This window comes from Chelonoidis abingdonii, chromosome 1 (genome assembly GCF_003597395.2).
Source record: "Chelonoidis abingdonii isolate Lonesome George chromosome 1, CheloAbing_2.0, whole genome shotgun sequence".
In the NCBI taxonomy this organism is placed as follows: Eukaryota; Metazoa; Chordata; order Testudines; family Testudinidae; genus Chelonoidis; species Chelonoidis abingdonii.
The window spans coordinates 129088985-129107531 of record NC_133769.1 but is presented as its reverse complement, the minus strand read 5'-3'; the positions used below and the strand labels follow the sequence as shown (position 1 = coordinate 129107531).

Here is an 18547-nt window from a genome sequence, read left to right as displayed (position 1 = left end):
ACATTTGATGAGGGCACAATTGAATATAAATGGCTATATGCTGTTCTGAGCTACGCCTGTGCAACCCCACTGCATTGTATGGCTATAAGAGAGTAAAGTCTTGACCAAGGATGATAAAGTTGAAACAAATGTTCTACTGTAGTCCCCACTAGTGTAAATGACTCCACATCTGGTGAACCTCTGCATTCTCATGGAGCTGGAAGGAACCTAGTTCATGCTAAGATCTGTGCACTTGTGAATCAGACTTAATATTCTTTTTAAGTAGCTTCTTGGATAAACAATGGTGAAGAGGCTGGAAAAGAGGAATAACAGAATTGTCGTCCCCTTTGACTGTAAATTTATCCACATTTTTTTCTACACAATGTCAGTGAGTAGATTGATGGGACAATGTCACTGTTTTAACATCTGAGATTGTGTTGTCTCCCTGCCCATCACGTTCAGTCTTATGTAGATGGCAAGAGTGGGGCCCTATTTCTTACCTGGCTTAAGGTACTCCTGAGACATTTAATGTAAATATGAATAGAAATGGCCAACTACAGTCATACAGAAATCTTGGATTTGTTCTCACCCTCAGTGATTTTAATTCTGAACAGATATTTGGGATCCTCAAAGCTCCTTTTAAGGACAAAGGAGGAGAGGGATCGATGCTGAGACTTGAAGATCTAGGAGACCAGAGATATGCTCCATACAAATACATGTTAAGGCTATGTTACAGAGTCATCAGACATTCCCAGCAGGACTATAGGAAAAACCAGGTTAGTTGTAGCCAAGATATTTTTCCCAAAATTGTTGCATAATTGTATACTCTGGGTCTGACCCTGTGTTCTGTATGTGTATTTGGAATCTCGTTGTATTCCAATGAAACCACTCTTGTAAGAAGGGGCTGGTGGACTGGACTCTGTGTGCATTAGTGTATAGCAAATCAATCATTAAAGCATTGACTTCTCATGCTGAACGATGGTATTTTTGTTCAGGAATTTTTACGAGACCAGTGATCAGCTTTGAAATGTTATGGTTTCATTTCCTGGGCACGTGCTCCATACCATTTCTTCCTCTTTATAAGCTCCACAGGTTCAAACATGGAATGGGACTCCCAGTTTGTGGGTCTCTGCTGTATCACTAAAATTGTGCTCTTGGATATCAGACTAGAAAGTGGGAGAGTTGCATGGATTTATGAATTCTTCTCACTGCCAAATTTGTGAAGCAAAGACTAATAGTGGTCTCGGAAACAGGACTGAATCAGTCAAGCTGCCCGACCTACCACAGCAGGGTGCCCTTTGTGAGTGGGAGAAAGTTCAAACCCACTCGGTCCAATATTTTTATGAACTAGAGTGGAGAATGAGTCGTCAACTCAAGGACTTTGCAGGCATGGAGGACTCAAGATAGTGTTGAAACGATGTGTATGACTTCTATGGTTCCTTTCTAGAACCTTTCAAAATATTTCTTCCCTCTAAAAACAAGAATATGTCTTCAAAATAATGTAAATCCCAAATTTTCCTTTTTTTTTTCTTTTTTTTGTGTGTGTATTTGGAGCTGGGGGAGGGGATTGTAGAAGACTCAGAAGTGTTGGCCACCCCTAAGACAACTAATTTTTTCTTGGAGTACATTATTCAGTGATCCCAGATTTACTTCACTTCATGCCATTCATAAGATATGTGTTTTTGAGTATTAGTTTGAAGGATCAGTTGAGCTGATTCTAAAAGAAAGATACTGTTTCTGTTGAACAGATCATCCTGAGGCTTTTTTATTTTTCAGGAATATATTGCTAAGAACTTCTGCATCATGCAGTCTCAGATTGGTTATGATATTCTGGCAGAAGACACCATCACAGCTTTGTTGCACAACAACAGAAAACTACTTGAGAAACACATCACGTCTAAAGAAATAGAGACATTTGTTAACTTACTCAGGAGGAATCGAGAGCCAAGGTTTGAAGTAGCCCACATACCTTTCTTCTGTATTGATACTCTCTTAGTCTCGTAACAGCTGTGAATCTACCTTCTATTTGCTATTTTGTTATCTTTCTTCCATGGCTTAAATTTTTCTTAGTCCTGTCAGAGGGGAAAAAAACCAACCCACATTGTGTATAAATTGTTACCCTAGAGCAGTGGTCCCCAACTTTTTTGGCTGGCGGGCGCCAGCCGAAGGACCACTGCAGTGGTGAAGCACCCACCGAAATGCTGCCGAATTTCGGTGGTGACGCCTCCCGATGATGCTGCTTGCCGTCGACAAGCGACATTGAGAGGTGTCCCTGCCGAAATTAGGGAGCTACACCTCTTGATGACGTCACTTGTCGACGGCAAATGGCGTCAGCAAGAGGCATCCCTGCCGAAATTTGGGGGCGACACCTCTCGATGACATCACTTGTCGGTGACAAGTGTCGTCATCGAGAGGCGTCCCCGCCGAAATGCCGCTGAAATTCGGCGGCATTTTGGTGGGTGCTCTCCCGGGGGTCAGGACGCGGGAGCATTAAGATGCCCCAGCGGGCGCCATGGCGCCCGCGGGCACCGCATTGGGGGACCACTGCCCTAGAGAGAGAGCAGAAATCCCAGCAACTCTCTTGGTTTCACCACTGCTTCCTGTCTGAGTGTAAAATAAATGGAGTGTCTAATGAAAAAAGTATCCTATTTTCCAAATAAGACTTCCAAATATAAATATAAAGTAATAATGTAAATGTATGAAGTCGTCGTACTGAGGGCCAAATTACTTTTATGGGAGCAATTTATAGTACTGCTGGTGGCTGTTGCATTGCATCACTGTAATTACTTTGCATATATCTACAGCCATATCACCTGAAGCTGTGATCTCATCACATTCCCTAAGCTAAGCAGTGTTGGGCTTGGTCAGTATTAGAAGAGGAGGCCATATTGGTACTCTAGTTCCCTGTTTCGTTGTTAGAAGGGAACTGTGCCTTGTTAAGGGTCCTATTGACCTTGTTTATTTAAGATTTCTTGTCACTTTTTGGAATAGGAAGGATCTTAATTTGATTGACTGAATTTATTATTTGAATGCAAAACCTTCACTTGAGCTTATACCCTAGGTGCAAAAACAGTTCATACTTTAAAAATACACCTTACAAAACAGTTCAGGATGCCCCACTGTTAGCAGTTAGGGCCTGTACCACAGCATTGATTCATCTGGACAGTTCCATAGACTTCCATGGCCTGGTTTGCATAAGATGAGGTATGTAGAACTGAGCGTGCACATACGCGCGCACACACACGCGTGCACACATCCCCACCTTCCTCAGTGTACAATCAGGCTATGTGATTCCCACCTGCCAAGCCTAAGTAATTACTTTCTGCCTACTCAAATTTCCACTGCATTTTCAATCAGATTTAGTGGTGGTTGTTGTTTTTTTTTTAGTTTTTGCTATAAACTGTTCTGTAATGTTGTTATGCACTGTTACTTCCATTTTAACAAGTAGCAGGTAATTAACTTCATTTTAATGGTGGAGGAACTGGTTCCTGAATATGATATACTGTTGTATTTAGACCTTTCATTCAAAAATACTTTATGAACACAAACATTCTAGAGTTCAGAAAGCTTTAGGTAACGAAAGTGTAACCCAGGGGTAGTCAATTTTTTTGGTCAAGATCCACTTTTCTTGGTCAAGGTATAGTCAAAGTCCAGATTCCAGAAAAAAGAATAAAAAAGAAAAACAAAAACGATTTTGGGGTCTGTTCAAAAGCATCTAGCAGTCTGGATTTGGTCCACAGTTTGCCTGTTGACTACCCCGGTGTAACCTATGCTAACACAATGTGGCCATCTCTCCCCCTTTAGTGGTAAGACTACATAGAGAGTTTTACAAACCTGCTACTGGCTTCAGGCTAATGGGCCTGGTCCAGGTGGTAGAGGCTCATGTTTTCAGATAGAGGTGTTGGGTTCAATCTCTGGTCCTCACTAAGTGACTGTGAGGCAGAAAGCATTTAAAGTTGCCTTAAAGAGGTAGTTGTGGATTACTGCAGCATAGGGGATTCCTTGGATGGCATAAACTCACCTACACCCCTGGTTTGTCAGTCGGTCCGCCATCCTTGGTATTTAGATTAGGGGACAATAAGTGGCGGGTGCACTAGGGTGGGATAGGTGGTCCACAGCGCACAGCATTCCTCTGGATCCTGGGCCAGTGTTGAAGTCCTTAGTGGAGTAACCCCACTGGCACATCTTAGAGCATCCTTTAGGGGGGAGCATCCTTTACAACAGGGGCTGTTTGGGTCACCTTTGCCTCACTCACCCTGAGCTGCAGGGATTGAGAGCTCAGCACAGCTCAGGAATGATCTCAAGATCTTACACCTCTTCAGTGGTTAGAGGTTATAATTAATATGAATAAACAGTGATCAAGGTTTAAATACAGCCTCTATTCAGATAACTCTAGCACTATGGGCTCCCTTGAGGCAAATATTTCAGAGATGGGCACTCTAGAAAAACCGAAAATAGACAGGTAAACAGATTTCCTTTGTGATGCTTCTGTGTAATATTTTGTTATTTGCTTTTTTCCTGTCCAGATTCTTGGATTATCTATCAGACCTGTGCGTTTCTAACACAACTGCCATACCAGTAACTCAGGAACTCATCTGTAAATTTATGCTGAGTCCAGGAAATGCTGACATCCTCATCCAAACCAAGTAAGCAGCTGTAACTGAAACATACTTGTCATTGTTACCTTGCCTTTCTTACCACATTTGTAACAGGGTTTATGTGTAGCTACAGTTTGCATTATTTATTTGAAGGCTGGTTTCAATGCAAATAGACAATCCCTTGGAATGCTCCATCATCCCAGAGGATATTGATGAGGAGGAGGTCTGGCTCTACTGGATTGACAGCAACAAGGAACCACATGGCAAAGCTATCAGGCATCTGGCCCAGGAGGCTAAGGAAGGCACAAAGGCTGATTTAGAAGTCCTTACCTATTACAGGTAAGACATTTTTTTTTACTATTCAGGGAACCTGATGCTACTCCTGTTGAAATAAATTATCATTGTGTGAAATTGGAGCAAGGTCAGATCTATAGTCTGTTCAGAAACTGGATCTAAGGTTTTTTGTTTTTTTTTTAAAGTAGGAAGGATCACAATCTATCCAATATTTTCCAAAGAGTGTTGAGGCTTCGATGCATCCTTGTGCTCTCAAAATGCTGTGGTTTCAGCTCCTCCCTTTTTCCAGCAAGTGGGATTACACAACAGCGACTTTAGTATACTCTCGCACACAAGGTGTGCTCTGAGCTCTTGTCCAGAAGCACAGAGAAATGAGCATCATCAGCACTTCCAGGTCCCAGGCACTGGAATGCAGGGGCATGAAACAAAATCTTAAATGTATTGAAAGTGAATAGTTCAAGGGTTTTATCCAACAAGTGTGTGTGTGTGCGTGTGTGTGTGTGTGACTTCCTTTGAAATCCAGTTTGAATTGGGCATAAAAATCAATGGGGATAGGGAGCCTAATGCTAATGTTTTGTAATGGCAAGTCAGCTTCTTTTCTAACGAAGGGGCTGTGTTATTTTCATTGTTACATTGGAATGGCATAGTTCAGGCTCCTGAGACTATATTCTCAGGTACGTTGCTCTGTGCCATTCAAAGAAATCTAAGGTACTACTGAAAGTGTACCATTATTTTTATTACCTTAAGGTACCAATTAAACCTCTTTGCAAGGATGTGCCTGGATCGTCAGTATCTAGCCATAAACCAGATTTCAACACAGCTCTCAGTAGACTTGATCCTACGATGTATGTCTGATGAAAGCCTTCCTTATGACCTCCGGGCTTCTTTTTGCCGTCTTATGCTGCACATGCACGTTGACAGAGATCCTCAGGAGTCAGTAGTACCCGTTAGATATGCCAGACTGTGGACTGAAATTCCTACCAAGATCACAATCCATGAGTAAGTTTAAAATAAACAAAACACCCCAAAGCATTTTAAATGGATCAAACCTACTCAGAATAAAATTGTAAGTGGCTGTAATTTTAATGCAACACACATGAAAGATATTTTGCTGCAAAACACAAACCATTAGGCACTATTAATCTTGGAGGTTTAAAAGGGTCGCTTTATTGGTAATGCATTTTAAAAAAAGCATTTATGATAAGGGAGATGGAATAGCCTTTTCCTGGGAACTGCGAAGCGTGAAGCCATTACATTCACTTAAATATTACACCCTCATTAGGCTGAACCTTAGTTTTACAATCAGAGCTTTATGGTGGCTTTAAAGCCACAACCTACAGTCAGTTGAAGCAGTTCAGAGGCAGTAGCCTCAATCCGGGAAAGCACTTAAGCACATGCTTCATTTTAAGTATGGGAGGAGCTCCACTTACTTCAGTGGGAACTCTCACCTGCTTGATTGCTTTGATGCACTGGGGCCTTTGTATATGAGGCAGGCGCAGTAGTTCTGGGGGGGCATGTGGTACAGTGCAGCAAATACTGCTGAATTCTTTCACAGGGTGCAGTGTCTGCTCCTTCCTCCCTTCCTTTCGGGGGCGGGTGGTTGGGAGGGGGACTGCATTGTGCAAAAAGGGGAGTTGATCATGGACTTAACTTCTTACCATCTTTTCTGCTATCACCACTGGTGTTGAGTCCCCCTAGACCTGTGCCACAAGTGGAGGGAAGATTTGTTTGCATCCTTGGCCTGCCACTCCAGTGCACACAAGCAGGGCTAACTGCAATCTAGCCCTTTTCTATACAAAAGAACTTAAAATAAGTTTAAAGCATCCTGAGTCGTTGGGGGATTTGGTTATTTTTTTTTACATTACAGCTCATCGTATCCATGGAAGAGGTTAACTTTGCTTCTGTCTATGTTTTGCCTGGTAGGTATGATTCTTTCACAGACTCCTCGAGAAATGACATGAAGAGGAAATTTGCTTTGACTATGGAATTTGTAGAAGAGTACTTGAAAGAAGTTGTAAATCAGCCATTTCCTTTTGGGGACAAAGAGAAAAACAAACTTACATTTGAGGTACTTTTCAGTTAGCTTTGTCACAATTTACTGAACCCTTTGAATCAAACAGTAAAGCAGTAGAGCATGACTGTTAGCTGTATTAACCAGGTTGTCCTGCTGTATAATCAAATATGTTCTGAACTTTTCTTTTCAAAGAACAGGGGTTTGGACCCCTCAGGGGGTTGCGAGGTTATTATATGGGAGATCGTGATCTGTCAGACTCCACCCCAAACCCTGCTTTGCCTCCAGCATTTATAATGGTGTTAAATATATAAAAATATGGTTTTTAATTTATAAGGGGTGGAAGACGCGCTCAGAGGCTTGCTATGTGAAATGGGTCACCGGTACAAAAGTTTGAGAACCATTGTGAGTAGAACCTCCTGAGTTATGACCACCTCAGGAATGGAAGTTGTTCGTAACTCTGAAAATGTTTGTAACTCTGAACAAAATGTTATGGTTGTTCTTTCAAAGGTTTACAACTGAAAATTGATTTTAATGCAGCTTTGAAACATTACTATGCAGAAGATAAATGCTGTTTTTGATCATCTTAATTTAAATTGGTGGTTCTAAAACTTGTGTACTGGTGATCCCTTTCACATAGCAAGCCACTGAAAGCAACCTCCCCTTAAATATATAAAAAAGTGTTCTTAATTTATAACACCACTGTAAATGCTGGAGGCAAAGCGGGGTTTGGGTTGGATGTTGAAAGCTTGCGACCCGCCATGTAATAACCTCACAACCCTTTGAGCGGTCCCAACCCCCCCAGTTTGAGAACCCCTGATTTAAATGAAACAAGCACAGAAACAGTTTCCTTACCTTGTCAAACCTCTTTTAAAAAAACTTTCCAGCATGTGTCCAATTCCAAATGAGGTGTGTGATTGATTCATAACTCTGAGGTTCTACTGTAGAATGTTGTTTAAGAAATATCTTAATACCCACTTCCCTAATTCCACTCTTTTTGCTTCTGTAGATGGGCTGACTCGCCCCTTTGGCGCCCCCTGCTGGTGACTCCTGGAAATTAGCTTATTCCAGCTCTGGAGCGCCCTCTGCAGGCCGGTGATCTGCCTGTCCTCTGGCCCCCATGTCCCTCCCTGGACCCCAGTGCCCTTTTACCTGGGGTGCTGCCCCCTGGCAGTAACCCCTCAGTCTTAGGGTGTCCCCTCCCTGGGGAACCCCACCCACTATCCCCACCTCACCTCAGTATACAGCTACTGCCAGTCGTCTAGCCCCATGCCCTGGGGCAGACTGCAGTATCAGCCTACTCATCACTGGCAAGGAGGGTTTGGACCTGCTGCCTTGGCCTACCTCTCGGCTGCCCTCTGCAACCTCCAGTACCTTTTAGCCCAATGCTAGGCCACAGCCTGGGGCTTTCCAGGCTGGAGCTCCCCAGCTCCTCAGCCTGTCCCCAGCCCTGCTCCACTCAGGTACTTTATCTCTAGCTCCCTGCAACCAGGCTCTTCTCCATCTACAGGCAGAGGGAGAGTCCTCCTTCTGGCTTCCCTGGCCTTCTTATAAGGCCCTGTTGCTCAGTTTGGGACGTGGCCCCAGCTGCAGCTACTTCCCCGATCAGCTAGAGTTTTGCCTTGCCCAGCCCCAGCCCTCTGCAGGGCTTTTCCAACCCCTTCCAGGCTGGAGCGGGTGGTCACCCTGCTACAGCTTCCCACTTTTGTTTTGTATACTGTAGTGTTGCTGTGTGCTGTTAAACAGCTGCAGTTCCTCACCATACCAGAGGTGGCTGCATTTCAGTAGCAAATGACGTGATTTGTGTGTGGGAGGGGGGTATAAATACACTCTGTGTTAGGTAAGAGGTTTGAGATCCTTGGGATGAAAGGTGCTATATTCTATGTTGGATGTGATAATAAAGGACATGTATTGCACAACATAATCCTGTCCTTTATTACTGTCCAGCACATCTGACAGAAGAGAGGTTACATAGGACTGAGTCTTCTACAGCAACCCTAGCTTAAACTACCTCTGACCATGCAGCACTGCCTCCACTCTATATTTACCTTACCACAGTCTGACTGCTGTTGTTTCAAGATGCTTCTTCACTGCAGCTGTTGCCATCTGGAACAGCCTTCTGGCATCTCTCTGCCTCAGACTTCCCTTCTCATTTCTTTTTTCAGATGGAACTCTATCTTCCCCCCAGCTCTGCCTAAACCTCATGCTGTTTCCTCTCCTGCTTTCATTTAGCCAAGTAATTGCATTATCTAACTCTGAAAAGCATTTGACAATTAGGAGCCTGGTCCTGAGCCCATCAATGGAAAGACTCCCATTGAATTCATTGGGCCTTGAATCAGGCCCATAGTCTGTGTGAAAGACAAAAGGACAGGACAAAATATAACTGTATTGTATAGTTCAACACCACTAATGTTGTAGAGGTTTTCTTCATCGTGATGATTTTTTCTTTTCCTGCAGGTGGTGCACCTGGCTCGAAATCTCATATACTTTGGTTTCTATAGTTTTAGTGAGCTGCTCAGACTGACCAGGACACTGCTGGCTATTCTAGATATTGTTCAGGGTCCTATGTCATCATACTTCGAAAAACTAAGCAAATTTCAGGATGGAGGTGAGAAAAAGCAGTGAAAAGTTTTTATTAAAATGCATTATTCACTATTTGGGAAGGAAGGAATTTATGCTATATGTCTTTGATCTGTCTGTACACCCATCCATCCAACTATGTGGACAGTGGATGATTTCAGAATGCATAAAAATGATCAATTTAAAAGAACGTTTAGACTGATTGATTGATAGTGTCACATGGGATACTGAGGCCTGGTCTACATGGGGGGGGCGGTATCGATCTAAGTTATGCAACTTCAGCTATGTGAATAATATAGCTGAAGTCGACATACTTAGACCTACTCACCGGGGTGTCTTCACTGTGGTGAGTTGATTGCTGCCACTCCCCTGTTGACTCTGTCTGTGCCTCTTGTGGCGGTGGAGTACAGGAGTCGACAGGAGAGCGCTCTGGAGTCGATTTATCACTATATGCAATAAATCGACTCCCACCGGATTGATCGCTGCCCGCTGATCTGGCCAGGGCTGCCCAGAGGTTCAGGGAGCCTGGGGCAAAGTGGGGGAGCAGACATAAAATAAGGCACCACCCGCTGTAGTGCTTGTGCTCACCGGGCGGCGCTCCGAGTCTTTGATAGCAGGTCCTTCACTCACACTGCGTCTTCGGCAGCACTGAAAGACCCGCCGCCGAAGTGCTGCCGAAGACCTGGACCACCACTGGGTGAGTAAAAAATTAAAAAGGCGCCTCTAGCCAGAGAAGGGATTCTCAGCCAGATCTCGCAGGCCTGGGGCAAATTGCCCCACTTGCCCACCTCCCCCGGTGGCCCTGCATCCGGTGGGTAGTATAGACATACCCTGAAGCCTGGAACCTGATTTGGAACTGTCAGCTCCAAACAAGTGGAGGGAGTAGCAGCTTTCTGGGTGTGGCGCAAGCGGTTGCGCATGTACAGCACAGGCATTCACCAGTCAATGAGGAAGATGCTTGTCCACTGTTAGGTGAGGTGCTGCGCTGGCAGCTGTTAAGTCTTTTCCATCTGCTCCTTTTATGATACTATGACTATTAGCCATCCTGTCCGTCTTCCTGCTGATGCAGGATTGTTCCCTAGTGAACACTTTCTTGTATTTTGGCTAGGTCAGAATTTAAATGCCCTAAACAATGGGGCTTTCACACCTCCCTGAGGAAGTGTGTTTCACAGCCTCACTGTCAGAGTTAAATTTTCCTGTTCTTAATTTTATTAGATTATATGTGGGGTCTGTGTTACACCCTAAACAATTCCGCTTCCCCCTTGATGTTTATACTCTTCAAATATTTATAGACTGTTACCATGTTTCCCCCTTTTGTCATCTCTGAGCCAAGCAATACATATTTAGTTCTTTTAATCTTTCCTCTGTCTCTGGTGCTGCTCTTCTCTGAACTGCCTCCTGTTTGTCAAAGTCTTTCATAGAATGCTGTGCTCTGTACAGAACGCTATATTCTAGGTGAAGTCACATCAGAACTTTACAGAAAGGGACGATTATCTGTGACTTGTGGCCGCAATTTGAATTGGCTGTTTTTGCTGACGTGTTGCATTGCAAATACACTTCTAGAAATGGCCCTAAGGAACAATGTTTTTTGTTTCTAAATCCACACTTTCACAGAGTCTGTAGGAGCTGGGCACTCAGATCTGTGATTTTAGATCAGTCTGATCTCTGTGCACGTCTGTAAACCTGGGGTCCCCCTCCACTCATTGTCTTTACTCACCACTATCACCCCTGGCTCTGTTTCACCAATTCTATTTTCTCCCTCCCATTGACTGAATGTGTTTCAGGCTATTCTGGAGGAAGAAAAGTTATTTATTGAACACAGAGGGTCAGATTGTGCTCTGTTATTCTGATGTAAATCCAGAGCAAATCCGTGAAAATCCACAGCTACCCCAATATAACTAAGGTCAGAAAGTCAGGGGTTAGAGCACTGAAAGATACGAATAAAATCTGTGGGAATAACAGGTACTGATGATACATATATCAGGGAACTGGAACTATTTAGTCTGCAGAAGAGAAGAATGAGGGGGGATTTGATAGCTGCTTTCAACTACCTGAAAGGGGGTTCCAAAGAGGATGGATCTAGACTGTTCTCAGTGGTACCAGATGACAGAACAAGGAGTAATGGTCTCAAGTTGCAGTGGGGGAGGTTTAGGTTGGATATTAGGAAAAACTTTTTCACTCAGAGTGGTGAAGCACTGGAATGGGTTACCTAGGGATGTGGTGAAATCTCCATTCTTTGAGGTTTTTAAGGTCAGGCTTGACAAAGCCCTGGCTGGGATGATTTAGTTGGGGATTGGTCCTGCTTTGAGCAGGGGGTTGGACTAGATGACCTCCTGAGGTCCCTTCCAACCCTGATATTCTATGATTCTCTGATACAGTACACTTCAGTGTAGTGCTATTTAGAGAACAGTGAAAGTAGGTGGAGGGGATCAAACATAAGTGGGTTTTTTCCGCCACACCTATTTCACTGAATTAAATCTATGCACAGCACCTAGTCTGGTTCACTGGATGCAGCACTGTCTGTAGTAATGTGTCCCATGCCGTTTCCTCTATCTTTATCTCCACCTTTTTCAGCAAGAAGGTGCTTGACTAAGTGTTTTGGTCCCTGTGGGCAGCCTCCACCTTTGTCTGTGCTGACCCTTTTTAATTTCCTTCTTGGATGTAGTTGTTTCCACAGATGTAAGTCTGAGCACTGCAGATGGACTGTAGATGTGTTTAGCTGTGGGTGTAACAGTGAACTCGTGTGGGGGAGATTAGCACCGCCTTGAAAAGGACTGACTTCTTAATGGTGTGTGTTTGGACATGACCCCTTCTCTTCCCTCCCCTGCTAGTCAAGTGGCTAGGAATCTTGTCTCTTCTGAGAGAGTTCCTTGCCAGTTTGAACTGGTGTCAGTCTGTTCTGCATCCTTAGGTGCATCCTGTAGGGTCATTTGGGTGTGCAAGCATGGCCTGGATATTTGCAATAAAATCTTGCTGTGTAGAGTGAGTTATTCTTAGGCTGGAATAGCTTGAGAGACTTGCTGGACATCCCACGCAGCCACTTCTAGAAGATGAGACTGCATTTTCTCGGGTTGACCATGCCTTGTCTCCAGTGGGTGCAGGGGCGGCTCCAGGCACCAGTGCAGCAATTGCATGCTTGGGGCGGCAAGCCGGGGAGGGTGTGTGTGTGGCATGCTGGTTGCCATGAGGGCAGCAGTCAGGCAGCCTTCAGTGGTTTTTCTGCAGGAGATCCGCTGCTCCCATGGGTTCGGCAGCAATTCGGCGGCTGGTATGCCGAAAGCACAGAACCGGCAGATCACCCACAGAGCTGCTGTCGCCAAAGGCTGTCTGACTACCGTGCTTGGGGCAGCAAAAAACATAGAGCCGCCCCTGAGTGGGTGTCTACCCCTTTTCTAACTTATGTATCCAAAAGAATGTGAGCTGCACATTAGTCTCACTATTGATGTGCAGAGTGGTACTGAATGTGGAAAGGCCTTTACCCTTTATGTAACCTGGTGTGCTCCAGGCAGCTCTGCATTTTTCCCTTGCTCCTGTGGATGTACATGCTTTTGGCATGGAAAAAATTAGGCCCTCAGGGTGCATATATTGCGGGGATGCATTCCGAGAGTGATTTATCTCTGGCCATTGAGTATTCTCAAGGGCCACGTTCCGATAGCTGTATCTCTGAAGATCTTAGTGCAGCAGAAAAGGAAAGGGCTTTTTTAAAAAAAAACCAATCATTGTTAACTTTAGCAAAGATTAAAATGAAAAAGGCAAAAGTAGAAAGCCGTTCCAGGTATTGTAGTTGTTGACATTCAAAAGACAGCTAGTGTGGATGAAATGTCAACTATTTATAACTTCTCCATAAGTTGGTTTCTTGCTGTAGCTTTCTGATGAATGAATGAATTGGATCCAGGTGCTAGGTCCTCAGCTGATGTAAATTGTTCAGTTCATATCCTAAAACTCAGGATCAAAAAATCAGTAACTAGGTTGTGACATGATAGACTGTATTCCAATGAATCATGTCAGTAGTATATCTTGAACATTAAGGAGTCCGTAAATATGCATTGCAAAGACAGGAAGTAATGGCCCAGAAGCAGTGGAATAGCTGCTCTTTCTTTTTATTTTTTCCACATGATTCTGTGTCTTAGTCAGACACCTGAATATCCCCACTTTTTCCATCCCAACCCTTTTTTCCAACCCTTGGAGGTCCATGTAAGGGAACAACCTCCGTTCTTGCAACCATGGAGGAACTGACAAAATTTCATCAAAGTCCATCAGTACAGCTTCCTGGTTGGCTAGAAGGATTGCTGTTGAGCACTCACTCCTCCTTTGTACGTCCAGTCTTGGGGCTTGTCTTCACTACCGAGGTAAGTTGACCTAAGTTACCCCACTCCAACTATGTAGCTTACGTTGACTTACTCTGGTGTCTTCACTGTACTGAATCGACGGGAGACACTCTGGTCAACTTACCTTACTCCTCTTGGAGAGGTGGAGTATCGGGGTCAACTAGAGAATGAAGACTAAATTGATACCCACTGTATCAATTTCAGCAGCCAAGAAGACAAGCCCTTATAGCTGTAGTATTGGTTTGATGCTATTGGGAGTCCTGCTTATGGAAGGGCTACTGGAAAACACCTAGATGGGCTGAGCATGCTATCACCATGACACACTCACTCCTTTTTACCCCAGGGAAAAGGAAACCATAGACCCTGTTCCCCATTACCCTGCACCTTGTGCAGCCATTTGCTCCAATGCAAAAATGAGCTGTTCTGATTTAGTATTTTACACTTACTTTGCACTGGTGACTTTGCAAGATGCAGGGCATCAGAGAATCAGGCCCCAAGAATTGAGCCGAGCCCTCCTGTAGAGAAGTGCTATCATGAGGCTAAACCACCAACATGGTTATGTTGTGATTTATAACCTGTAGTAATTATTTTTAGGTGTTCCATTCCCCTTTATACGCCTTCACTCTCTGCCTGTTATAAAACTGAAGTGTCTGGATTCATCTGTCGGTTTTTATCGCTACCTGCCCTGACTTTTAATTCTCACTTTGAATTTATAATACCCATTTCTTAACTTATTAAATAAAAAAAAGTCAGCATCACACTAGAAAACAGCCCAATCTGCATTTCATGGTTATAGGAAGATATGTTGGCAGCTTGACTTTAGAAAACACCACATTGATTTTTTTCAGTAAGCGTTTGTTTGATCATACATTAATAGTATGTAAACATTTAAAGGATGGATTGTTCCTTGCCCTTATTAACAGTGGAAGATCTTTGGTGCCAATAACAAGGGACAGAGACAATCCCAGATCCTAAGCTCACAGGAGTGCAGGTACTGCTCCCTCTCTGCATCCATGGGAGCTCACATCCTTCTCAAAGGGGCAGGGGGATGGCCATGATTCCCCCTCCACACAGAGCTGTACAGCGTTTGTGCAGTCTGTGCACCCTCGATGCAGGCAGAGACAGGGTTTGGCTTTGGAGGCACACTTGGTACACCCTGTTAGCCCTAGAGATGTGTGGCTTTGCACAACTCCTCACTCAGGGCTATGCCTACCTGGACTGCAAAATTTGAGCCTTATGTTGATCATCTTTTTTAAAAAAAACAAACAAACACGCTAAATGTTAAAAACTAGATAAATAAAGGTCCCTTATGCAATTGTTAGGTTTTATTTTTGGGGGGCTAATCATTAGTTTTTGGGATCTTTAAAGTTTTATTTAATCCACCCAGTCACTAATCACAAATGTCTAGGCTATGGCTGTAATGCTGTGAGAGTGCATGGTTCGTAATTAAAGCTTAGAGCTTTTGACTGTAGCACTAAACCCCAGCTGTGGCACAGCACTGAAATGCCAACTTTGATTCCTGAAACTGATGATTTAACAACATAAATAAATGTATTTAAATTTTAGCATTGTGTATAGGTTCAGTCCTGCAGCTCTAATGCAGTCAAAACTCCTGCAAGATAAGAATATAGTGGGAGTTTGCCCTGGATTATAAACTCAGTCACTGCCTTATTGTACATTTACATCGCTTGATCTTAAATTGATTCTTCACTTGACGCAAGGTTTTGACAGTAACTACATCCAGTTGGAAACTGATTTGCGGATCCTGTGATAGTAGGTTTTGAGAAGAAGTGTGACCAAATAGAAAAGGTGTACAGTTCTGTGTTGTTTGTTTTTTTTTTAAATTCTGTTGTAAATCCAAGGTGGAAACTCTAAATTAGGATAAGAATATGAAATAGAATCTATTTGACTGTAGAGAATAGCAGTTAAATTTTATCTCATTAATTTAATATTGATTTCTAAGAGGGACTGACTAGCCCAAGAATTTTATGACAGACAAGTGTGACAAAGTTCCTCCTCTACCTTGGTGGGTCCTGCGCTTATTTGGCAGATTTGTTCACCTCAGTGATCTTCCCCACAGTCTGGGTCAGCTCCTCCTGTGTCTGATCAGGAGTTGGGAGGTTTGAGGGGAACCCGGGCCCGCCCTCTACTCTAGGTTCTAGCCCAGGGCCCTGTGGATTGCAGCTGTCTATAGTACCTCCTGTAACAGCTGCATGGCAGCTACAACTCCCTGGGCTACTTCCCCATGGCCTCGTCCAAACACCTTCTTTAGCCTCACCACAGGACCTTTGAAAAAAAGTCTCAGGCTGCTGGTCTAAACATTAGAGGTTTTACTGTCCCTCTTCATCAAGCTTCGGCCTCCTCCCACTGCCAGAGCCTCTTTCAGACCGAGGACTCTAAGACAACTACTCCTTGGAAGCTGAAGATGTGAGGAGCAGTCACTCAGCATCCTAATGTTATCAGTGTTCCTCTCTTCACTCCTGCAACAGATAAAGCCTGTGGAAGAAAGGTGCCCCTGGGGCCTAGGAAAAAGGGAGTTCCGGAGGTGACCTGAGCTGTGGGATAATCAGATAGATGCGAAGGCTGGATATGGATATTCCTTGAATATAGAAACCATGACTCCACAAAGGACTTGCCTGTTTCCCCCTCTACCAAGACAACAGGCAGAGCGCAGCTCTTCCTACTCGGTCCTGATCGCAGGAACTGTTAAGGAGCCCACAACCTCCACAGAGTCAGCGCAGTGAAGGCTGGGCCCAATCAGCTCAGAAGTGGGCCCTTAGCCAGTAAGTTGTCTTACAATTAGGTGACTTATGGCAGGGAACACGGATTCATCTCCAAAGCCCTTGCTCTTTTGGGAATCCCGAGACCCTTGATATACTGATTCGTGTAAGCTTTTAATTTAATTTGATATAGAACTAGCCTGGGGCATGAACAGTGGCCAGACGCATGGGGTCTTCTGCAGACGCCACGGTGTGCCTGTCAATGACCAGTCACCACTAAGATAAATTAAAAACCCTTTAGCAGCTTTAATTAACTCTAACATGTCTTGCACTTTGTGATTCTCGGCCACATTTACTATCTTTAATTTAATTGTTGTGCATGAATAAGTTATAGCCATTTATGAGAACGATATAACAACACCACTTCTGATACTTAAGGCACATTTATTTCGATCCTTGGAGCTATAATATTATTTGCCAGACATAAAAGTTATAGCTCCATTTGTGAAAGAGGTATTTAATTTATTCAGGTTTTCCCTAGAAATTTGCCCTCATAAAGCATGCAGAACAAGTACATATAACAAACGGAACAGTCCGCTTTTTCTTCATTAAACCATACTTCAACCTCTCAATAAACTAAAGCTACCTTCGGATAGCCATTATAAATAGAATACATAAACATTAAAGGGAGAGAGTGGGACAGCTTCTACATTCCATCGGGGCCCGACTATCTGAAAATACAGAGCCACATTCAAGCTCCCAATTCTCCCAATAAAACTGGATCTTCTCCTAATAAATTCCACAAACACATACACCTCAAACACTCCAGTTTGCTAGCAACCTACTTGATCTAGAAGAAACTCCACTGATATCTTTTTTGAAGATCTGTCTTTTGTGATGATGGACCTCCTTTTCCATACTACATGGACATAAAACCAGAAAGTGGTTGCTCAGATTCACTTCAACGGAGGAGGAGTAAGGCAAGGGATTTAATCTCTGCTAATGGCATGCTGGGCCCTCAAGTCCATAAAGGGTGCAGGGAATCTCAGTGGGCCTTCTAGTTGCAAGATTGGTTAAATGTATCGCTGTATGGGTTCACTGGAAAAGGAAGGTTGCTCTCAGGATCACATAGGGCACAGGCCTAAAGTGGGCAGAAAAGACACAATAGAAGAGAATATTCCACTCCTAGAAAATCAAAACATACCTGGAGGGGAGTTAACCTTCCCATTTGTAACTGGCTTTCTTTGTCCAAATAATGTCAATAAGAGCAATTACTTATTATAGAAAATCTGATACACTCGCCCAATTCCAAAGAGTTAATCCTCAAAAGTCGCTGAATCACTGTTTTTAACTGTTGGGATAAATTTCTCTCCAGTCTGACACGTGAGGAACTGTCTTCTTAGTTGCTGCTCATCAAAGCTTGCCTCAAAATGATGTTTAGAACTTGTTAACAATAAAAAGAGCAGCTAATGGATATATATAACAAAGACTTAGAAACCATCATATCAATTCAACAGGCCTTAGATGAAATCCAGCCCATTTTTCCTCAGTGACAGAGGAGACAAGCGCAGGAGACGAGGCAGGATTGCTGAAGTCCATAATGGGGTTCAAATCCCTCTCTTTTAATCTATACTGCTCATTGCTTTGGTTTTCTGAGCAGCCAGCACCATATTAGTTCAGAGGGGCTCTCTACGTTGCTTCATGTGGATGTATTGAGGGGTGGGAATGCAGGTCCTATGTGCCCTGCATGGAGGGGCAGGGAAAGGAGTGAGGAGCTACCAGTTGAACCCACATATACAGATCCACCAGCCATTACCCCTCACATGGAAGGCGTGCACAAGCAGCCGGGGTGCTGAGTCTCAGGGAGCACTAGTGGCTGTGGACTCCCTCGCTTTACACACGGTGATTGGCCACGATGCCAGACTCCACTGTTCACCTGTTACATTTTCAAACAAGCACTTTTTGTCTTCTCCCATGTGCCCTCATGCCTAGAAAAGTCTCAACATCTACAAAACTAACCCTTACCCTCATCAAAAA

At 43.8% G+C, this 18547-nt stretch overlaps 1 protein-coding gene across 1 annotated transcript in view; it reads left to right on the top strand.

The window, feature by feature from the left end:
* ITPR2 (inositol 1,4,5-trisphosphate receptor type 2) overlaps positions 1 to 18547 on the top strand; it is a 357167-nt gene that overhangs the window by 117024 nt on the left and 221596 nt on the right. The window contains exons 15-21 of the mRNA XM_032767262.2: positions 594 to 755; positions 1756 to 1928; positions 4506 to 4625; positions 4731 to 4916; positions 5619 to 5870; positions 6795 to 6939; positions 9340 to 9490. Coding sequence (XP_032623153.1) covers positions 594 to 755; positions 1756 to 1928; positions 4506 to 4625; positions 4731 to 4916; positions 5619 to 5870; positions 6795 to 6939; positions 9340 to 9490 — 1189 coding nt within the window. The remainder of the gene's footprint in view (positions 1 to 593; positions 756 to 1755; positions 1929 to 4505; positions 4626 to 4730; positions 4917 to 5618; positions 5871 to 6794; positions 6940 to 9339; positions 9491 to 18547) is intronic.